We start from the raw sequence: 24,721 nt of genomic DNA, 5'->3' as shown, positions 1-24,721 counted from the left end.
AAATACTAAAAAACATGACAAAGAATAAATTTGAAAAGTATATATATCTCTAATATATTTTTCTTTATTGATTTCTGGTAGTACATGTATTAATATTACTCCACTCGATAATATAAATAAAAAAATATAATGAAACAAACGAAATGCTATAGGTACCTTATTTGTTCTTCCTTCTATAGGTATATATTCAAATAATGTTTTATTATGACTGTCTTTAATTTTTATATCTGCAACTTTACGTTCAATAGTTTTATTCTTAAAATAGAAATCTTTAAAATTTTCATCACAATTATTATTTATATCATTCATTTTTTTTTTTTTTTTCTTATTTGTTTTCTCTTCCACATATTTCAAATTATTATTATTATGATAATAATTTTTATTAAAACTCTTCATATCATTTCTCATATTATAATAAAACTCTTTTTTGTTATAATTTATAAAATACCTTTTTCTTTCGGAAATGGCTATACCCAAAGTATTCACCGTCCCTCCCTTTCTCCTTAATAAATTAATTATCATTTTATTGTACAAAATTTAATATGACATGATGAAAAAAAAGAAAAAGAAAAAAAAAAAAAAATATATATATATATATATATATATATATATATATATGTATAATATCAATTTATATGTTAAAAAATATATCTAATAATAATTGAGAAATATATATATATATATATATATATATATATTATATACGTATATTTTTTTTTTTTTTTTTTTTAATTTTATTATTTATTTTTTTTTTTGCCTCATACACCCATAATGCTAATTTTAATATTTATAGTCACATTGAACTATTATATGTACACATATTTAATATTTTAATAAAAATATATTCACACTTTATTTATTTTTTTTTTTTTTTTTTTTTTTTTGTTTTTTCTAAATTGTTACAAGGTTGTTATAATATAGTAATAATAAAATTAAAGAGGAAAAAAAAAAAAGATAATATTAATAATTGATATATTTAACAAAAAAATAAAAAAATATATAAAAAAATAAAACACACACATATATATTATATATATATGTAGGCAATGTTGTATATGCCTAGATATTAGTACGTTCGCGTTTTAGGAGTATATAAGATAGCCTTTTAATTATATTCCACTTGTATGATGTCCTTGTTCATATATTTCCTCAAGACTTTAGGGACCTGAATTTTGGTTATTTCATTTTTGTGTTTTTTTTTGATTTGATATTGCTCAAGGATAATTGCTAAGACCCTTCCTACGGCTAAACCTGAACCATTTATAGTATGGCAGAAATTATTGGAATCTTTAATTTTATATTTTAAATTTAAACGTCTCGCTTGAAAATCTAAACAATTTGAACATGATGATACTTCAACATATCTTTGTTGGCTTGGTAACCAAGCTTCGATATCATAACATATAGAAGCTGAATATGGAGTTTCTATAGAATTTAATAGAACTAATCGATATGGTATATTTAATTGTTTTAGAATATATGTACTTTGTTTAATTAATTTTTTATAATAAAAAGGAGATGTTTTTTTATCGGTTATATTTATTAATTCTACTTTTTGAAAAATATGTTCTCGTAATAATCCTTTTGATGTTTTTCCGTAAGTATTATTTTTTTCGGTTCTAAAACAAGAAGAATGGCTAACTAATTTTATGGGTAGATGTATATAATCAATTTGACTATTCTTAAATAAATTTAATAATGAGACTTCACTTGTAGGTATTAGATAAGCATCTTCATTTAATAATTTATAATTATCTGTAATTTTAAATAAATCTTCTTCAAATTTTGGTAATTGCCCTGTATTAAATAATGCTGATTTTGTGACAATTTCTGGTGCTTTAACATATGTATATAAGAACTTATTAACATGTGTATTGATCATAAAATCGATAAGAGCTCTTTCTAATTTAGCTATATCATTAACTAAAATATTATAACCAAAACCTATTTTATTAGATATATTTGAGAAAATAAAATTATTTTCATATTTTTTTATTATCTCTTCATGTGGTTCTATAAAATCATACTCTTCATTATTCAATTGAATAATATTTTCTTTTTTATAAAATTTTATTATTTTATTATCTTCTGTTGTTTTCCCTTTTGGTACTTTATTTAATAAAATATTTGGTAATTTATATAAATTGAACTCTATCTTTTTTTTTAAATTTATGATATTCATTTCTATATGATCTATATCTTTATTAATTTGGTTCGTTTCTTTTTTAATCTCTTCAATTTGTATTTTATTCTTTTTTAAAACATCATTAGAATTGTCTTGATTATTAATATTATTATTAGTAGCTTGATTTTCTTTATTTATATATCTTATTTTTTGATTATCTTTTAAAATATCTTGTGTATCATTTTTTTTTTCTGTTTTTTTTTTTTCTTCATCTACGTGAATTAAATTTGTTTTGTGATCAGAATCATTTGTAATATCTCTATTTATTATGTCTTCATATTTTTTACTATTAAATATAAGATTTTTTATATGATCTGATAATAACTTTCTTCTATTTCTTAGTTTATTTCTTAAAACTTCATTTTCATTCTTTTCATTAATTAATTTTTTTAGCATCACAATAACATTTAGATATTTTTCCATACCTCTCTTTTTCAAATTTTGAACAACTTTTTTTGGATTTTTCTTAAAAAATTCAAGACTCATTCCATACTCGCTACTTGTAATTTTTCTTTTCTTTTTTATATCTCTACATTTTTCTGATGATATATGATTATCATTTGTTATCATATTAATATAATTAACATCTACATTATGTATTAATTTATTATTTTTTATTAAATCTCTCTTTTTTTTTTTACGTTCCCATTTAATAGCTTTACATGGATATATTTCAATGAATACATTATTTACATTTTTATATTTAATGGGTTTTCTCGAGTTCACATGATAAGGAAATAATATGATCAGAAGGAAAATTATTTTACTTAAATGCATACTACATATTTCGCTCGATACTCTAAAAAGGAAATATAACAAAATGAAACAATATAAAACAAAATGAAACAATATAAAACACAATGAAACAATATAAAACACAATGAAATTACATATGTTTATATATATGTAGTATTATATATTTTTATAATTAAGAATAACAAATATATAATACATATATAAATATTTACTTATTTATTTAAAATTTTATATGTTCTTTATTTTTTTATTATTTTTTAATAGTACTAAAAAGTAATAATGAATAATTTGTTTTCTTATGAAGCCACATCGAACAAAATAATAATGTATATATATAATAAAAAAAAAAAAAAAAAAAAAAAAAAAAAAAAAATGATGAATTGATTTTTAACGCTTTTATAAAAACAAATAAATAATTAAAAGGTATTATATATATATATATATATATATATATATATATATAAATATGAATTAATAAAATAATGAAAACATTTAAAAAAAAATTGAAGAAATTCTTACAAATAGTTAAATTAAAAAACTATAAAAAAAAAAAAATAAATAATAATTATAATAAAATATATAATAATATTTTATTTTTTAAAAACATTATGGGAAAATAATTAAATACACAGTATTTATTTTTATAAATATATATATATATATATATATATATATATATATAAAGAGTAGCAAAAAGAGAAAAAAAAAAAAAAAAAAAAAAAATTAAATATAAAAAAAAATTATATCACCAGGAATGTTATATATATATATATATTTTAATAATTGATTTAATAATATCATAATAAAATATACACATATTATTATACAAAGTAATAATATCTTATCAAATATCTTTTTATATATTTCAATTTATATGTAAAATAGATTACTTATACTTTGCACATTTCACAAATATGATAATAATTATATATATGCTATTTTATATACATCGGTTATCTTCTTTATATATATATATATATATATATATATGTATGACCAAAAAAAAAAAATAAATAAGAAAGAAATTATATATCTTTTAGTTATGATATATCTTCAATAGAATTTTTGAAATTTGAAAAATCTTCCATTTCATCCATATCTCCAATTTCTGTAAAATGAGATATTCTCTTAAGCCTATCAGAAGGTTTAAACAAAATAAACATGGCTGTTAATATAATTAAAAATAAACAACTAATAATTCCTTCACTTAAATAATTTTTTAAATTCCATATACTATTATCTACATATAACATTACTACTATGTCTATTATAAATGCTATAACCGAAAATAATAAAGTAAATATTAATACATTAAAAAGGTTTTTAAACATGTTTAATTTTTCATATTGTTTATCCTCATTTAATTGTATAATAATTTGGCTAGCTGAAGTAAAAACCCATATATATATAATAGAATAGATAATTGTAACAGGTATTATACAGAAAAAAAAATATCCAGTATTAATTTGTGTATCTGTTAAATGCATATCTACAAATTGTTTAATAAAATCAAAAATAATAAAAAAGAAAAAAAGGATTTTGATTTTAATAAATGTCTTTCTATCTAATGTAGGAATAACAATACCCCATCCTAATGATCCTAATAATATAAGAAGATATGAACAAACATTTTTTAAGATACTAGAACAAACAGATATAAATAATAATTCATTATTAACTTTGGCATATAAATTATATGATAAGAAATATAAAAATAAGCAAATATTTTCTATTAAATATAAAAATACACATACTAAAATCCAAATCTGTATTTTTATAACATAATTTTTGTTTCTAATTAATAAATAGGACCATATAAATAAATAAATAGAATATATTATCATACTTAATACATATAAATTTAATTTTGATATTTTATCTCCTGGTAAATAACCATAATCATTTAAAATATGGATATTTCCATGTAAATGTAGTTCATATTTTTTACTATCTAAACAATTTGATAAAAATAAAGCATAAACATCTGTATCTTTAATATTATAAACAAATTTATTTTTAAGATGATTTATTAAATTTTCATGATTAATCTCATTACCATTATTCAAATTATACATATTATTATAATAACTACTACTACTACTACTACTACTATTATTATTATTATTATTATTATTATTATTATTATTATTATTTGTATCATCTTTTATCCTATCATTAATAAAATATACAGGTAATTTTAACGAATACATATGCTCTTCATCCACATATCTTTTCAAGTACCCTTTGCCAGGACATGTATATTTTTCATATCCGTCTATTCCTTCTTCTTGCATATAACAACAAATGTCATGATCTTTTGGTAAATAATGTTTATTAAAATCTTTTTCTTTCATTATAATTAATTCTAAAAATAATTCAGACGTAACAAAAGAATCTACGTCTTCAGAGTATCTATATTCTTTTTTTTTACGTAGATAAGGATTATCTTTGTATAAATTTATTTTGAATTTATCCTTATCTTCATCCTCATCCTTATGTTTTTCACTTGAATTATTTCCGTTATTACCATTATTGTTGTAACTATTTTGTGGTAGGTTCGTATTCTCTAGTGTACTGTCATTATTATGGTCATAATTATTATTATGACCGTCATTATTATTATTATTATGACTGTCATTATTATTATTATTATGACCGTCGTTATTATTATTATTATTATTTTCATTATTACCACTTGTCGTGTCGCCCATCTCAAAAGAAAAATATTTCGTGTTCTTATTATCTGTCGTACTTATACCCACATTTTCAAAAATCGCATGAGCTGCCTTAAAATCCATATCCTTTTTTTTTCCTAATAAAACATAGGGACTTTCATTCTCTCCAAATATATATAAACCTTTCAAAACATAAAGAATATAATTCGTGTTAATTTTCTGACCATCCAATTTAATCAACTGACCATTGCTTATCTTAACAAAAACAAAAAAATAAGCTACAAAAATTAAAAACAATATTTTATTTTTTACATTGCCCTTCCATATCACCATCTTAAAATTATAATAAATGGAAGGAAAAAAAAGCACATATAAAAATATATACCACAACAAAAAAATATAACATATATATATATATATATATATTATTAATATATCTAATATATATATTTATTTAATATATTATACATATATATACATTTTTCATCTGAATTATATATTCTTCACTTAAAAAATAAAAAAAACAAACAAATTTATTAACATATAAATAAAGAATATATAAATAAATATATTTTTTTTTTTAATATTTCATATATATATATATATCGTTTTTATAAGCATAAAAAGTGTGCCATTTTTTATTAATATAAATTTATATTCTAATTTTATTTTAGTACATAAAAAAAAAAAAGGGAAAAAAAAAAAAAAAAAAAAAAAAAAAAAAAAAAAGTATGTATAAAAAGTATAATATTATAATATATATATATAATATAATATATATTGTATGTATTATTTATAATTACGTATATTGGATGCTGTATACGTATAAAAAGAAAAATTAAAAAATATATTATAAATATATATATTATATATATATAATATTTTTATATATATTAGAACGAATGTTTCCATTAAATGTATAATTTTACCACAAGAAAAATTATATAAAAAAATAAGAGTTATTCCTATGATGTAAATGTTTTAAAAATAAAATATAAGAACAAAAAATTATATTTGTTATAATCTCGTTTAAAAAATGAAGAAATGTATTCTGATGGAGATACACAAAAATAAAAATAAATAAATAAATATATATATATATATATATATATATATATTATATATATGTTGGGTACTTGTTTTTATAAAATGATAATCCTTAGTTTAAGACATAAATAAAATGTAATTTTATTTATTTTATTATATAAAAAAAGATATAAGGATAAATAATAAAAAAATAATAGAAAGATGTAATAAATGATAACATGTTAGAATTATATATATATTCAGATGTATATTTTAGAAAAAATAAACGTTTAACACTTTTCCTAATTATATATATATATATATATATATATATATATTTATTTATTTATTTATTTTTTTTTTTTATGGTAGTAAAAATGGGAGATCATAATTTGATACTCCTGTACCTATATATAAAGATGCATAAAATGGTGTATTAAGTATATGATAAAATATATAACCTGGATATAATGCATTTAATATCGAAATTTTATTTAATTGTTTATTTATTTTTATATTCCATATATCTGAAGGGATATCACTTTTTATAGAATCTAAAAAATTATTTAGAAAAAAAGAATTATAATTTTTAATCTTATCATATGTTAAATTTTTTGGATATCGGAAATGAACCCATGAAGTTAATTTTAATGCATCTAATATATTGAACCCAGTAAAATGACAAAATTTCATTTCTAAGTTGTTTGTTATTTTTATGGAATTGTAAGGTATAATAAAAGCTTCTTCGTCTATTTTTCGTACAGTATATGATAATCTCTCTAATTCTGTAATATTTTGTTTCTCATATTTTTTTTTTTTTTTCATGTCTATATTTTTGTCATTATAAAGGTTGTTCCTGTGACCATTTTTTTTTTTTCCTTTCCTGTTATATGAATCAGATTGTATTTCATCATTATTATCGGTATCATCATTATTATCATTATCATCATTATTATCATTATCTTCATTATTATCATTATCATCATTATCTTCATTATCATCATTATCGTCATTATCTTCATTATCTTCATTATCTTCACTATCTTCATCATCATCACTATCATCATTATCATCCCCTCCGGTCACCTTTTTTTTCTGTCCTTTCGTTTTATCCTTAGAATAAAAAATCCTTTGAGGATAACCACTGAAGAATGTAAAAGGTAATTTCCTCTCAACATTTTCTATAAAATCATCATTCCCTTTTAACATCTCATGAAACACATAATCATTAGTACAATAATAAAATTTTTTTGTTGGGAAAAAATTCTCTTGATTAAAATAATATGTAATATAATAATCATATTCTATACCTTCAATTTTACCCCACAAATATATCTCTTTATTTATATGCTCTTCTAATTCTGTCATTCCATATAATATCCCGAATTTTTCATCATCGTTAAAACATCTGTTCGATTCTTCAAAATTAGTTAAATGAAAATCTAAGGTTTGTAAATTAATCATTTGTTACACAAAAATAATTAAAATGAAATAAAAAAAAAAAAAAAAACTATGTGAAAGTAAAATATATATATAAATATATGTAAATATATATACATATGTGGATACAATAAAGATATATATATATATATATATATAAAACACTTATGTGTTAGAATGGGATACTCACATGAGACAGTTTTATAATAAGACACAATGGATATGTTAAAAAAAATAAAATATATATATATATATATATATATATATGTAATTTTTTTTTTTTTTTTTTTTATATATAAATATATATATATATATATATATATATATATATATATATATATATTATCATTTTTATAATCTTATTAATATTAAAATGCTCTAAAAATATAAAACTTTTATGTAGAAAATCCTCATTGCTACCCCTAATATGAATATAAATATATGTCCTTATTCATTAATCAAAATGTTCATATATATATATTTATAAATTAATTTATTTAGTTTTTTTTTTTTTTTTTTTTAATTTTTTAAAAGACAACATGAATTTCTTTAAGAAAAAGAAAAATGATTCCATTAATAAAAGGAACGCATTCATACAAAATAGTATGATTACAAAAAATAAAAATGATAACATAAAAAATGATGATATATTTAAAGATAAGAATGTAGGACTTTTGCAACATGAAGAAAGGAGTTTAGAAAAAGATGGAACAATTTATAATAGAAAGGAATTAGAAGAAAGTGTAAATTCGTTTTTAGATAATAGTTATAAAGAAAATATTAGACCATATGTAGAAGATAAAATACAAATTAATAAATCTAACACAGATAAGACACTAAAAATTGACACCAACAATAATAATAATAATAATAATAATAGTAATAATAGTCATAGTAATAGTAATAGTAATAATTATGGTAATATTCCTAAAGAAATAAAACAATATATGGATAATTCTTATGCTAGCGATTATGGCATGGAAAATTATCATGAGCATATGGAAAATCAAGATATATCAAAAAATATAAATGATTCATCTATTACACATTCGAAGGAAACAACAACAATTTTGTTAAATAATGAAATAGAGAATAGTATTAAAAAAAAAGAATCCAACCATAACCATACAACTCGCCATAATAATAATAATAATAATACTTCTTATATCACAAACAATGATGATATAATATTTAACACACAAAATCAATCTAAATTAAAAAAAAATGCAGTAGATAATTCCTTACAATATAGTGATAAAATCAATATAGTCAAAGATAATCAAAAGGATAACATATCAAATGATATACATAATTATTATAATAGTAAAACGTCTATTAAAAAAAACGAAAATAAATATAATCAAAACAACTTTATGGAAAAAAACTATAATTCTATAAAAGGTCATGATATGAGTACATTAAAATTTTCTACGAAATATAGTCATAAAGATATTCATATAAAAAGCAAAAATGATATTAAATCAAATAAGGATAATAATTTGTCCGATATGAAAGATGTGTATGATAATGAAAAAGATGAAGATGTAAAAAAAGTGAATCATTTGAACGACAGCATCGAATTCAAAAAAAATAATCGTCGTATTAATACAACACAAATATTGAATAGCTCAAATAAATACCAAACAGAAGCAAATGAAAATCATATATCTCATAATAATAATATAGGAGAGTTAATGAATTCAAGAAATAGTAATACGAATTATGTAACTTCTCTAAATAATATGAACGATACTAATATAACAAAACAAATAGATAATATATCCATAAGTAATAATTTAAATACACATCATTTTAATGACTCTAAAAGGAGCATAACCTACAGTAATATTAATATAAATGAAAAATCTAATTTTTATGAGGATTCAAAAAAAAAAAAAAATATATATTCTGAATATCATAATGCTTTAAATGTATCAAATAAAAGTATTCATATAAATAATAATACTTCTCTTATTCGATCAAAAAATGAATTAATGCAAGGAAAAAATATAAAAAATTCGGGAAGCCAAAATTTAGAATTGGAAGAAACCAATGAATTCAAAACTAACCATTTAGATGATTTAACAAAAAATGAGGCAAATCAAAACGAAACCATAAAAAATCAAAAGACTTTTACAAATAAAAGAAATAGTATGATAGATTCAAAAAAAAAGTATATGAATAATATATCTCAAGATATGTATCAATCAAATCATAGTAACAAAAGTGATTGGTCCATAAAAAAAAGTAATAATAATAATAATAATCAAAATATTCTTTATAGAAATGATCAAAATGTAAATAGAACGTCTATCAATAATATTATTATTAATGATGATACATTGAATGTACATAATTTAGAAAATACAAATGATATGATATTAGAAAATGTAGACAGATATAAAAAACAACATCAAAATGACATAACAAATTCGAACAGAAAATGTTCTTTACAAAATGTATTAGATAACTCTACATCATATTATAATGATGATGATAATGATGATTCTAAAAATAAAAATTTCCATTTATCAAATAATTCAAGTCACCAAAAAAAAAAGGATTCACATGAAATAAAACAAAATAATAATTTTTTGAACTCAAATAAGAATTTAATGAATTCGACAAATAGTGATATAGAACTATTATTAAATGAATTATCGGAATCAACCAATAGTTTATTAAGTTCTCAAAAAAATACTCAAGTAGGTAATTCAAAACATTTTTTAACATCTCAGAATGGTGATAATGCAAAATTAAGTTATTTATTACAATCAAACGAAAATATAAATGAAGAATTAAATAATGACATAAAAGAACATACCAAAGAAATTGAAGAAAAAAATAATGATATGTCGTATAAAACGCATAATGAAGATTCCCAACCTTTTCATAATTATAAAACAAAAAATATGGAACATATAAAATATGATTATATTATAGGAGAAAATAATCATTATTTAAATAAAAGTGAAAATTTACCAAGAACAAAAGGGAAAATTGATCTTAATTATGTAAAATATAACACATGTGTATATAAAGATGACGAAAACATCAAAAGACAAGAACAACGAAAAGAGGAACATATAGAATCTAGGCATGCAAATTTGCTATATGAATTTGAAAGAGGTATTACGAAAAATAAGAAAAAGGACGAATTATATAAATATGATATGATAGAAAATTTATCTAATAAAAATATGAAATATGTAAATGATATTCATAAAGAAAATAATATTAACCATAATATGAACCATAATAATGATGTTACTAATAATTATTATTTTAAGGATAAGGAAGGAAATGATATACTTTTGAAAAATAACAATTCAAGTGGTCCTTTATCAAATATTTCTCATTTTACAGAAGAAAATAATTTTACATACCACAAAAATGAAACACAAAATAATCACAATAAAAATAATATTAGTAATATTAATAATATTAATAATATTAGTAATATTATCCATATTAGTAATGATGATAATTTTCATTATTATACAAATAATGAAGAGCATAATAATCATTCCTTGGATTTTTCAATCCATTGTGAAGATAACATGAATATATCAAATAATAATAATAATTCGCAACAAATTTTACAAGAATATAATCTTAAAAATTCTGGAAACCTAAATGTATCTTCAATTAATAAATCAAAAGGGAAACTAGATAAAAATGTAAATTATATGAACAAATTAACCATGAATAATAATTATGTTAATACCGATTTACAAATATCTTATATAGAAAATGAACTTCAACAAAAAATAAAAGATTTTGATAAATCATTAGGAACAAAATTTGAAGACAAATGTAATTTAATTCTTAACCGTATTGAGAAATTGTTATCATACGAATGGTTTAATGATGGACAATAAAAAAAAAAAAAAAAAAAAAAAAAAAAAATTACATAAATAAATAAATAAATATATATATATATATATTTTTTTTTTATATGTTAAAAATCTGTAACCCTGCAATTATGAGACCAATCACCAAACATGGTAGGTTCATGCTTATCATACTTATACCCACATTCTTCTGAAATATTATTTATTGGATTATTTTTTATTTCATCATTAGATATTTTTTGTATATCTTCTAATGATTGTTCATAAAAATTATTTTTTTTTTTATCATTTTGTAGTATACAATTATCATACTTTTTGTAATCATCGTTTGTGTTATTTTCCCCCATGGTTTTAATATAACGTTTATAAATAATATTTACATAGTTTACAAAATTATTTCTTTTTGTGTATGTATAAATAAAATGCTTGTCTATGTTCTTATGAATACTATTAAAATTAAAGGATTCTGCATATTTCAAAGAGAAAATGTTTTTCCCTCTTAAAGACTTAAGGTACTTATATTTGTCCATATTACTATATAAAAAAAAAAAAAATTAAAATAATATAATATAATATAATACAAAGACATATTATATATATATATATATATATATATATATATATATATATATTTATATATCAATGTTTATATAATTTATTTGTGTATATAATCTTTCTTGTCTTCATAAAATATTATATGTACATTATAACATTTTTAATATGAAATATATTTCAAATAAGGCGCAGATTATTTTAAAAGTTAAAATAATATATCATACATTATGAAGGAACATTTATTTTTTTTATTATTTTTTTTTCATATTTTACACAATTCTCCACGTGGACAATATATTAAATAAAAATAGAATAATATACATATAAATATTTTATATACATATGTATATATTTATTATTTTCATTTTCCAATTTATATATTTCCATTTAATAATTTACTTCCCTTTTTGTAATTCTTTTAAAAATATTACAAAAAAGAAAATATTAAAAAAAAAGTTTCAAAAATGGAAGACAGTTTTAATTTGATAGATAAAAACAATCTTGATGAAGAAACAGTATGTAACATAAAAAAAAAATAATACATATATATATATATATATATTTTTATATATTACTTTTTGTGTGTATATGTTCAATAATGTTTTTATTATTTGACAAGATAATCTTGGAATATTTTTTTATTAAACTGTTATTTCAGACAAACATAAAAAATGAAAATATGAAATATATGGAATCCCATCCAGAACTTAAAGATTTGCTGAACGATTTTATTTCCTCAATTTTATTGCATACTCCAGTATATATAAAATAAATAAATAAATATATATATATATATTATAATATATTGAATTAATTTTTGAAAAAACGAATCATAATTTTTCCTTATATTAAAAAGAAAAAAAAAAACAATGTCAATATTATGTATGTATGTTCCTTTTTTTTTGTATTATAAAATAAAAAGCTATAACATAGCATTATAATGATTGTAATATAAAATATTACATAGAAAAAATATATACATATGAAAAAATATATACATATAAAAATATACATATATATATATATAAATATATATATGTTTTTTTTTTTTTCTTAAGGATGATATTTTTAAATATGCAAATGAATATTTTTCAAATTTTAAAAAGAAAACTAATTAATTTTGTGAATTATGTTTAAATGGAAGATGAAGTAAGATCAAAAAAAAAAAAAAAAAAAAAAAAAAAAAAAAATATTATATATATATATATATAATATATATATTTTTATTATTTTTTTATTTCCATCTTTACACATATGTATTATATATACATATAAATATAAATAATATTTTTACATATTATATGCTCATTTTATTTATTATATTATATATATATTATATATATATATATATTTTTTTTTTTTTTTATTATTTGTAAAACACAAATTACGAAATATATAATTTTACATTTGTATTATTGTGTTAATGTATATATATATATATATATATATATATTTTTTTTTTCCTTTTCTTTTAAAATTATTACACAAAAAAAATAAAAAAATAAAAATTATATTTATAAAAGATATTATTGAGAATCATAATATATTTTTTTCGAAATGTATCATATTCATATTTCTTTCATTTGAATATATATATATATTAACAACTGATTATTTTTTTGTACATATATAATAATATATTTACGTGTAAATATATTTGCACATAAATATTTATACATATAATTATATATACATAGAAATACTTTTGCATATTTTATTTTTTTTTGTGTATAGTGTAAAATTATTTCTTATGTACTATATTAAATAGGAAAATAATAATATGAATTATATATATATATATGCATACATTTAAGTACATATTTTTTTAATGACAAATTGGAAATATTAATATATATATGTTAAAATATGACATATATAAATTAATATAATTATATATATATATATATATATATATATATATTTATATTTATTGATTTATTTATTGATTTTCCCCCTTGTGTGTATATTTTGATTTTATTTTATTTTTGAGTAAGCAATATGAATGATAACAAAGGTTTTTCAAAAGATGAACAAACACGTATTTATAAAATACTTCTTTTAACATATTGTAATAAAATATCTACTTATCAAAATGAAATAAAAAATATTTCTCTTAATAATATAATATCTTCTTTATATGAAGGTTGTGAAAATGAGCATATGTTAAATGATCATGTGAAATCTCAACATTATTTTATTGACACATTAGTAAAATCAAATGAAAATCACGAATTCTTGAATACTATTAATAATTTAATACAAGAAGAAGTAAAAAAGAAAAACGATAAGAAAGATGATGCTGCGCATAATGTAGCCAATACAAATGAAGATAACAACAATAATAATAATAATAATAATAATAATATCAATATAAATAATAGTGGTACTAATGTAGGACAAGGAAATAATAATAACACAACAAATGAGAATAATCCTAGAAATCAACGAACTATTTTTAATAATTATATTATGGAACTTATGGAAAGATCACATATGTTTTTATTAATTAAAATATTTTTTGTTCTCTTTTTATTTGAAGTTAATGTAAAGATGTATTTTATTGTCTCTGGAATGTTCATATTATATAATAGAGGATTTTTTGATTTAATAATTAATAATTTAAATTTTGTTTCTAGTAATGATTCCATAGAACAAGTATTAAGAAGAATGAGCGAATCAAGGAATCTGAATAATAGTATAAGTCTAAATGAAAATGTAAACGAATTCGTAGAAGGTAATATACAAAATGTTGAACAAACTAGTATATCAAATGATATCACAAGTCATCAACAAAATAATATTGATGATAGTTTTATAACAGGTGAAGATAAAATAACGGATAGTGGGGAGTATGTTGATTTAAAAAAAATTTCTGATGAAATTAATAATGAACATATTTTAGATTATATAAATAATATAGATAATATAAATAACAATATGAATTATTACAATAAGGATATATGTCTAGATAACAAATTAAATGATGATAAAGATTTAATGGATTTTTTAAATATTAAATGTAGTGATAAGGAAGATGATTCCCCTATGGATGAAAGTATAAATGAACCAAAGGGGGAAGTTGAGCAAACAAACAAGACGAAAATTTTAAAAAATATAGATAATGTTGAATGTAATAATAATGATGCATATAATAATAACAATAATACGTATAATATTAATGATATTAATAATGTTAATGATATTAATAATGTTAATGATATTAATAATGTTAATGATATTAATAATGTTAATGATATTGTTAAAAAACGATTCCTTCTATTTAAAAAGAAAAAAACAGAAAAAGTAAATGAATCTGAATTGGATAGTTCAAAAAAAAAAATTCCTCAGGATGATGAATTTGATTATCCAGATACCAAAACAAATGAAATTATAAATGACCCTAATAATAGTTATAATAAAGGGAAAGACAAAAATGTGTGTCCTGCAAAAGATACAAATGAATATTTTAATAATACAGATGAAAATGTACTTCATAATGGAAAAAATGGTATAAATTCAAATTTAAGAAAAAGAAAAAATAATAATCTAAATGATAGCTCAACAACATTTAATCATATCTTAAATAATAGTATTAGTGAATTTATAAATTCAGATGATGAAGTGGCTCCACTTATATCTGATCCTATTCAAAACAATGCAACTAATACTGAACCAAAAGAAGAACAAAATACAACAGAAACAAAACAAAATGATAAAGAAAATAATACAAACAGTAATACTAGAAGAAAACCAACCAAATTAGAAAAATATATTTATCAGTCAGTTGTCATGTTTTTTATGACTCTTTTACCGTGGTGGGTACCAGACGTTGCCTATTTGGAGGAGTAAATTTATAATACGTAAATATATATATATATATATATATATGTATGTATTTATGTTTTCCTTTTTGTGTTATATCATATATCAATTTATTTAATAATTAACCAATCAAACGCATATATATATATATATATATATATATATATATACATACATATTTTTATTTTTTTTTGTATTATCTTAATCATAAAAGGGAAAACTGTATAATTTTTTTTTTTTTTTTTTTTTTTTTTTTTTGCTTTTATTTTTTTATTATATATGAAAAAACAATTTTTTGGGGAAAGAAATATGAACATACAAAAAAAATATAAAAAATTATATCATGTAATAAAAACATACACATTTATGTGTATACCATTTTATACATATGATAAATGAAAATGAATTTATCAATTTTTTTTTATAATTATAAAATTTAAATATATTCTTATTTATAAAAAAAAAAAAGGAAAAAAAAAAGGGGAATCATATACATGGTAATATTACTACAGGTGTGTTCATAATAAAAATAACTCAATTGAAATTAACATAAAATAAAATACATTCATCATTTGTTCTTATACCCTCATAATTAATTTGTATTTAATATAACATGTATATATATATATATATATATATATATATATATACAATGTGGTAATTGTAAGATAAGTGATTTCTTATTTTTATTATTTCCATGTTAATACGATTTTTAAAATATATGTACGTTCATCTTTTTTTATGGTGTAACTGTATTTTCCTATAAACGTGATTTTTTATTTTATTTTCCACAATTTCTGAAGTTGTGTCAAAATATTTAGAAGAAATTATTACATGAATGGATTAACTCAGTTCTTATGATAAATATAAAATAAAACAACATAATTAAATATAACTCCACATATTGGATATATATATATATATATATATTTTATTTTTATAAAATATATATGACTACTAAAAGGCATAAATATATATAAATATAAGAATTCAAAATAAAATAAAAATCAGAAAAATTAAAAATATTCAAGATCCATAATATATATTACATATAATAATATAATATTAAATTTTTTTTTTTTGTTTGCTTGTTCTTATTACTACATATTTATATATATGTATATATATATATATATATATATATATTATTACATATGTATGTATTTAATTTTTTTTTTAGCTACATAATCATTTTTCTTTTTTTTTATAGTAGTAAAATGAAAAATATAATAAAAAGAAATATTATATCAACACATAAATATTTTATATATATATTTAAATTATTATTCTACATTAACATTAGTGGAAATATATATATTACTTTTTTAATTTAATTTAATTAATATTTTAAAATTTCAACATTTATAAATATAGAATATTAATATTAAATATATATTTTATTTTTCCATTTAAATATTTTAAAACAAATAATTTTAATTAAAAATATAATTCATAAAATTTGTAGATATAATTATTTCTTATTTTTACCCTTCATTGTAAAATAATTTCCAATTGAAAAAATGGTAACTTTTTTATTTTTTTATACAAAAGTTATATGTAAATATATATATATATATATAATATATATGTGTGGTCCTGCAAAAAAGTTTCTATGTTTCATAATAATAAATATGTAAATATATATATATATATATATATTATAGCCGTATAATATATATTTATAATACATATAATAGTAAATATATATATAAATATATGTAATGTATTTTTTTTATAGAGTTCTACTATAACTAGAAAATTTATTCCGTTGATGGATAGAATTTTAATAAGTAAAATAGTGCCAAAAACTACTACAAAGTCGGGACTATTTTTACCAGAAAGCGCAACTGAACCATCATACACAGGAAAGGTAATAATATATATATATATATATAATGACAAATTATATTTAACTTTTTATATTTATAATTATAAATATATATATACACTTGTGTGTGTCTCTATTTTATTATTTATTTATTTTTTTTTTAAATATATGTAGGTATTAGCTGTTGGTCCTGGAAGAGTAACTAGTAATGGTACCAAAATATCACCAAGTGTAAAAGAAGGAGATGTTGTTGTTTTACCTGAATATGGTGGTTCCTCTTTAAAAATTGATGGAGAAGAATTTTTTGTTTACAGAGATGATGATATAATTGGTATCATAAAAGACGAATAAAAAGAATAATTATTATTTTAAATACATTAATATTCCTTTAAAAGAAAAATATAATGATTTATTTTATACCTTACGTGTTAATATATATATGTATATATTTATACGTTTATTCATTTTTGAATAAATTGAATTAAATCTTTTTAATCATCTTATTTCATTTTTGTTAATATCATTAATAATGATCTTTTTAATTTTTTTTTTTTTTTTTTAAACTGTAAAATATTATGGACTCCTGAAAATATTGGCAAAACAAATGAATTGTTTATATTTTCATATATAAATATGTGATATGCCTCATAATATATATTATGCTTTTGCATAACATAAATAAATAAATAAATATATATATATATATATATATATATATATAATAAAATAGTTAGACATCATCCTTAAGTTCTACTATTTTATGAAAAAAAAAAAAAAAATTAAACGAATATATTATATCATTTTAAAATTAAAAAATGGCTAGTTGCACATTTAAAAAAATAAAGCAAATTTCAAATAGTAATAAAATAGCTATTTTCCAAAAAAAAAAAAATAATAATAATTAAACAGCTATTTTCCAAAAAAAAAAAAATAAAATAATTAAACAGCCATTTTTCAAAAAAAAAAAAAAATAAATAATAATAAAATAGATATTTTACCAAAAAAAATAATATAATATAATGTAATACTAAAATATCTGTTTAACAAACACATATATATATATATATATATATATATATATATATATATATATATATTTATTTATTTATTTTTATATTCATGTTTATTCAATTTCCCAATTGTGCATTTTTGGATCTTATAAAGCTTGTTTTTTTTTCTTTTCCGTCTTATTTGAATCGTTCAAGAGAGATTGTCTCTGCTCTTTCGATAACTTTTCAAATTCTTTCTTGGATATTAAATGTTCCTTATTCTTTTCAATAATTTCAGTAAAATTGAAGAATGGAGGTCCATCCTTTTCTAATCCTTTATATAAACCGCAATTAACTATTCTAACATTATACATAGGATGTCCTAATTTTGTTCCTACATTTTCAATCATACGAATTATATTCATACCTTTCAAAACAGTACCAATGACAACATTATGTTTATGTAATATAGGCATGGGCGAAAATGTAATAATAAATTGTGAAGAATTACTATGAGGTCCTTCATTAAATAATGCAACGTCACCATCTTGAACAAATTCCATATCGAAATTTTCATCAGGAAATTTTTTTCCATATATACTTAAACCTTCTTTATCATTTAAAACATTTCCTCCTACTAAACCAATACCAGGGTATATTTTATGTATTGATGTATTACGATATCCTATATATTTATCTTTTATTTGATATCCTTCAGCTAGCTGTATAAAATTCTCAGTTGATAATGGTACTTGATCAGAATATAATCCGATCAAGACCCTACCAACATATTTATTTTCTATTGCAATGTCAAAAAATACATAATCTCTAATAGATTTATTATAAAATATTTGTTTTTCTTTTGCTTTTCTTCTTTCATTATAATTCCATAAAGGTGGAAAAAGTACCGAACAGGCAATACCCACTTTCCACGTTATGGGCAAATTATTCCACCAATGAAAACATTTTCTACCAATGATTGTACTTGCTTTCAAACTTTTATAAAGCATGAGAAATATTTATACGTTTTGTGTATTATACATAAATGCATGTATTTGAAAAAAAAAAAAAAAAATACAAACAAGAGGAATATATGTCAATATATATCCACTTACAAGTACAATTACAATTTTGATATCTTATTGTTATATGTATAAGAAAGATCCATTTGTACATTGTGTAAAATTGATTTTTTTTTTTCTTTTTTTTTCATATAAAATAAAGGTTTATATGTTGATGTGTTAATCTTCTTAAGATCTGAATTGTTAATATGAAATATACAATTTCGACGGGAAAAAATATTATACATATATATATATATATATATATATATATTATATATATTTTAATTTATTTAAAAGATTTTTATCGTTATTAATTTTTTTTTTTTTTTTTTTTTTTCAAATTATATCAATGTTGTACATATTATTTTTTTCTCTAACAGGAGGAAAAATAAATATTACACATATAATATATATATATATATATATATATATAATATTTGTTATTTTTTTTTATTTATAGAATAACAAATCAAGATCGAATTAATAAAAAATAATAATGTATTCGTATGAATGATATGGACTAATAACAGAATAATCATATTTATTAATAAAAAAAAAAAAAAAAAAAAAAAAAAAGAGGAATTTTTTACTGTACCTTTTTTTTTTTTTTTTTTTTTTTTTTTAACATATATCATAATATTAAACAAACCTCATAAGAATATATATATATATTTTCAAAAACAACAAAAAAAAAAAAAAAAAAAAAAAAAAAAAATTAACATCATATTAATATGATTGGACATGTGATTATGTAATAAAAAAATGAATTACACTAAAAAAAAAGAAATAAGAAATATACACACATATATATATATATATATATATATATATATATAATATTCTTTTTTCAAATGAAAAGTTATATAAACTTGCAAATTTAACAAATATTTTTAGTATAAAAAAAAAAAATATAAAGTAAATGTTAATTTAAATAATGTATCTTGTATTACTATATATTTTTGTTGGTACCACATGATATTTGAAAAACAATATGATTGTTTTTTTTTGTTTTTTTTTTCTTGTGGAATGGAAATTATTTAAATTTTCTTATACATCTTTTTCCGTGAACTTTTAATCTGTAGACACATGTGTAGGAAGCACCATAATTTTCTGTAAATTCGAAAATTATCCTATCAAAAAAAAAAAAATGGGAACATTATAAAAAAATAACATATGAGAAGAAATAATAAACATATTTTTATATAATTCGAAGGAATGTAATTGTATTTATACAATCATACATACAATCATACATACATATAAATATATATATATATATATATATATATATATATATATATATATATATATATATATGCATGCATATATCATTAATATGGAACATAAAATATATGCTATTTCAAAAAAAAAAAAAATGTGTAGATCATAATATTATAATATATTAATGTGTGTTACCTTTTCATTGGGAAACATGACTTGGTGGGATATGTTGCTATTCTTTTTTTTCTATCAAAATAGAAATCACCAATATGTATTAGATTTGGCTGTTTATTGTCTTTTAACCACCTTTGTAAAATTTCATTAGGTTGTATTATATTTCCATAAGTAGAATGTAAGCATGAATATAGAGAGCTATTTTTAAAATCATCATAATTAATATCATTTTCCTCAAATTGTTCAGGCCAATTTAAATCAACCATACCATATACAGAGAAATATTTTGGAGTAGCATTTGAATTGTTACTAATATTTTCATGTACATGTTGAATAGATATAGATGTAATATCAATTGTAGCTGGTAAATGGATTGTTATTTTCCCATGATTACCTTTAAATGAAAAACAGTCACCTGGAAAATTCGTTGGTTTTAATACAATAGCTGGGTCTTTCCCCATAGGTTTTATCATTCCGTATATTTCTTCTGATGGTAAAAATGAAGCAATTTGATTAAGGAATTTTTCTATAAAATCATTTCTATTTAATGGTGAACTTGTCATTTTATATACAATTTTTGCACCTAAAGATTCAAGTGCCCAATCAATTTCGTTATAATCTAATATGAATTCATTATATAATTCATCTACTTTTTTTTGTATAATTTCTAAATGGTCAGAATATATCATTTTATTATTATTACTACTACCATTACTACTACTAATAATATTATTATTATTATTATTATTTATATTATTATAATTATGTTTTCCTTTTTTTTGTTCCATCATAAAATGTATTGATTTACTTATATCATCCTTAATTAATTTTGATTGGATCTTTATTTGGTTATTAATATTTTTTAACAAATCTGCTTGTAACCTTTCATGTTTTAAAGTTAAACTTTTAAATTTTTCTTCATTATATATTACTTTCGATTCTGTAATTTCATTTAATATATCTTTTTTATATATCTCTAAATAGTATTTAATTTTATATTCAGCGTTTTTTAAAATTTTTTCTTCCATTTGTAGAAAAGTGTCATCTAAATAATTTTTTGAATTTATATTTTTTTCTTGTAACATATTAATTTGTTCTTTAATATCATTAATTACATTTAATAGTTCTTTAAACTCATTTTGTGTGTATAATGTTTCTATTTCATTTGAATGGATATCTTTACTAATATGATGAGGCATATAATTATGGCTAAATCTATGATTAGAATAATTCTTATTATTTTTGTTGTTTTCATTTTCTTGTTTTTTTTTTTTCTTATCCATATCTATAGGGGGTCCCATTAAGATATTTTTATTCTCTCCAAACCATTCATCATCATAACTACTATCATTATCTGCATCATATAAGTTGTTGTTATTATTATTATTATTATTATTATCAATAGTATTTAATTTGTTTTGACCTAAAATTTTTAATATATTTTGTTTCATGCCTTTATATAAATTTTCTTGTTTCAAGATATTCCATTCCATAACTTTAACTTGTGATTGTAATTCATTTATTTTTTGTAATAATTCTTTCTTTTCATTTTCAATATGACTAGTTAAATTATTTTTTATATCGACTTGATTTTGTGTAAATGTTTTTTGAATATTATTTATAAAAGTGTCTTTATTATGTATAACACTTTTTATATTATTAACAATATTTGTATAATCTTTAAATTGTGTTTGAAATTTTTCATAATTATCATGAAATATATTTTTGAAATTTTCAAATTCTTTAATTAAATTACTTTTAAATGAATCACTATTTTTATTATTATTAATGATCTTATTTTCTAATTCATTTATTTTCTTTTCTATATTTAAACGAATTTCATAAATATTTAATTTATCATCTTTTTTATTTTCATTTTGTATCTTTTCTGAACTTTTTATATTTTTATTTTCATTGATTTCTTTTTTTAGTTGTTCTAATATTTCAAAAATTTCTTCATTATACTTTTTGTAATTTTCTTGATCATTTCCTCTTTTTATTTGCAAGGCACTATAATTCATATATTGATTAATATCATCATAATTATTTCTAGACATATTTAAATTCCAGTTATTTTTTTCATCTAAATTTTTTAAATATTGTTCATTAGTACTAAAAAATGCATTACTATTAATAGTGTTATTATTATTATTATTGCTACTGTTAATATTATGATATTTATGATTATTATGATTATTGTAATGGTTTATATTATTATTATTATTATTATATAGTGTAATAAATCCTGATATAAATGTTATAATTATTGATAATACAATCATAAAAGTTGCTATATATGTCATACCTCTTTTATCATTTAATAAATCATTCATAAAGATATTTATATAATTCATTGTTATATATACAAAGTTTTTCTTTTTAGAACTTTCTAATTTTAAATCATAATCTGGATCGTCATTTTTTTCAACCTGATACCACATAGCTGCTCTACTAGTTAAAAATTTTATATTTTCCATTTTTTTTTTTTTATTACCTTTTATTTCTTCACTATTAAATTTATGAATTGTTATATCATTACTGGATAATAAACGTACCAGATTCTTTTTTATTTTACTTAATTGTGTTTCTTTTTTTTTATATGGATTTACTTTTCCATAATTCATATTTTTTTTCTGAAAATCTTCATAACTATGTAATACATGTATTAATGTGTTCCTATCGTCACCCTCATCCTTATTATTATCTGTCTCGTTATAATCATCTTCATATGTTACATTATTTTCATCCGATATGAACGTATTCTTACTACTGTTGCTTATGTTCATAGACATATTTTTTTTTTTTTACATTATTATATATAACATGAATAAGTACGGATCAATAATGGATCTACATAAAAATATGTACATATAATATATTACATATAATTTTTCAAAAAAAAAAAAAAAAAGATCACAAATATAAATAAATAAATAAATAAATATATTATATTGTATTATATCTATTATATTATTTATTATAACGTGTTGAAAAATTTTAATATCATATTATTATATAAAAAAAAATTTTATACATGTAAATATACTGAAATTTTTTTGTAAGAAAAGTGAACTGTAATTTCTACATTTATTATAAGAGCTTCTACATAAATATATAACATATAAAAAATAA

General features: G+C 18.7%; 11 protein-coding genes across 11 annotated transcripts in view; 4 read left to right on the top strand and 7 right to left on the bottom strand.

Annotated features, from left to right (window-relative positions):
* The window catches only part of PF3D7_1216100 (conserved protein, unknown function), a gene marked incomplete at both ends in the record, with an annotated part of 882 nt that extends 360 nt beyond the window's left edge, over positions 1–522 (bottom strand). The window contains one exon of the mRNA XM_001350528.1: positions 1–522. This exon is cut by the window's left edge and continues 360 nt beyond it. Coding sequence (XP_001350564.1) covers positions 1–522 — 522 coding nt within the window.
* Positions 523–1,105: 583 nt separating this feature from the next.
* On the bottom strand, positions 1,106–2,962 carry PF3D7_1216000 (serine--tRNA ligase, putative; the record flags this gene model as incomplete). The annotated part of the gene is made up of 1 exon (XM_001350527.1): positions 1,106–2,962. The coding sequence occupies one exon, from the start codon at positions 2,960–2,962 to the stop codon at positions 1,106–1,108; it is 1,857 nt and encodes a 618-aa protein (XP_001350563.1).
* Positions 2,963–3,981: 1,019 nt separating this feature from the next.
* PF3D7_1215900 (serpentine receptor, putative) lies at positions 3,982–5,949 on the bottom strand (the record flags this gene model as incomplete). The annotated part of the gene is made up of 1 exon (XM_001350526.1): positions 3,982–5,949. The coding sequence occupies one exon, from the start codon at positions 5,947–5,949 to the stop codon at positions 3,982–3,984; it is 1,968 nt and encodes a 655-aa protein (XP_001350562.1).
* A 1,056-nt stretch (positions 5,950–7,005) lies between these two features.
* Positions 7,006–8,106, bottom strand: PF3D7_1215800 (radial spoke head protein 9, putative; the record flags this gene model as incomplete). Its single annotated transcript, XM_001350525.1, has 1 exon — positions 7,006–8,106. One exon carries the CDS (start codon positions 8,104–8,106, stop codon positions 7,006–7,008), a length of 1,101 nt encoding a protein of 366 aa, XP_001350561.1.
* A 515-nt stretch (positions 8,107–8,621) lies between these two features.
* Positions 8,622–11,963, top strand: PF3D7_1215700 (conserved Plasmodium protein, unknown function; the record flags this gene model as incomplete). The annotated part of the gene is made up of 1 exon (XM_001350524.1): positions 8,622–11,963. The coding sequence occupies one exon, from the start codon at positions 8,622–8,624 to the stop codon at positions 11,961–11,963; it is 3,342 nt and encodes a 1,113-aa protein (XP_001350560.1).
* Positions 11,964–12,043: 80 nt separating this feature from the next.
* On the bottom strand, positions 12,044–12,466 carry PF3D7_1215600 (conserved protein, unknown function; the record flags this gene model as incomplete). Its single annotated transcript, XM_001350523.1, has 1 exon — positions 12,044–12,466. The coding sequence occupies one exon, from the start codon at positions 12,464–12,466 to the stop codon at positions 12,044–12,046; it is 423 nt and encodes a 140-aa protein (XP_001350559.1).
* A 489-nt stretch (positions 12,467–12,955) lies between these two features.
* PF3D7_1215500 (conserved Plasmodium protein, unknown function) lies at positions 12,956–13,609 on the top strand (the record flags this gene model as incomplete). The annotated part of the gene is made up of 3 exons (XM_002585436.1): positions 12,956–13,006; positions 13,150–13,248; positions 13,550–13,609. 3 exons carry the CDS (start codon positions 12,956–12,958, stop codon positions 13,607–13,609), a joined length of 210 nt encoding a protein of 69 aa, XP_002585482.1.
* Positions 13,610–14,489: 880 nt separating this feature from the next.
* PF3D7_1215400 (conserved Plasmodium protein, unknown function) lies at positions 14,490–16,340 on the top strand (the record flags this gene model as incomplete). The annotated part of the gene is made up of 1 exon (XM_001350522.1): positions 14,490–16,340. One exon carries the CDS (start codon positions 14,490–14,492, stop codon positions 16,338–16,340), a length of 1,851 nt encoding a protein of 616 aa, XP_001350558.1.
* Positions 16,341–17,833: 1,493 nt separating this feature from the next.
* PF3D7_1215300 (10 kDa chaperonin) lies at positions 17,834–18,492 on the top strand (the record flags this gene model as incomplete). The annotated part of the gene is made up of 3 exons (XM_001350521.2): positions 17,834–17,836; positions 18,052–18,183; positions 18,316–18,492. The coding sequence occupies 3 exons, from the start codon at positions 17,834–17,836 to the stop codon at positions 18,490–18,492; spliced, it is 312 nt and encodes a 103-aa protein (XP_001350557.2).
* Positions 18,493–19,297: 805 nt separating this feature from the next.
* PF3D7_1215200 (peptidyl-prolyl cis-trans isomerase) lies at positions 19,298–20,140 on the bottom strand (the record flags this gene model as incomplete). The annotated part of the gene is made up of 1 exon (XM_001350520.1): positions 19,298–20,140. One exon carries the CDS (start codon positions 20,138–20,140, stop codon positions 19,298–19,300), a length of 843 nt encoding a protein of 280 aa, XP_001350556.1.
* Positions 20,141–21,227: 1,087 nt separating this feature from the next.
* PF3D7_1215100 (SUN domain-containing protein, putative) lies at positions 21,228–24,375 on the bottom strand (the record flags this gene model as incomplete). Its single annotated transcript, XM_001350519.1, has 2 exons — positions 21,228–21,324; positions 21,611–24,375. 2 exons carry the CDS (start codon positions 24,373–24,375, stop codon positions 21,228–21,230), a joined length of 2,862 nt encoding a protein of 953 aa, XP_001350555.1.
* Between the last annotated feature and the right edge of the window lie 346 nt (positions 24,376–24,721).

This window comes from Plasmodium falciparum, assembly GCF_000002765.6.
Source record: "Plasmodium falciparum 3D7 genome assembly, chromosome: 12".
In the NCBI taxonomy this organism is placed as follows: domain Eukaryota; phylum Apicomplexa; class Aconoidasida; order Haemosporida; family Plasmodiidae; genus Plasmodium; species Plasmodium falciparum.
The sequence above is the reverse complement of the archived record's forward strand: the minus strand, read 5'-3'. Positions and strand labels throughout refer to the sequence as shown.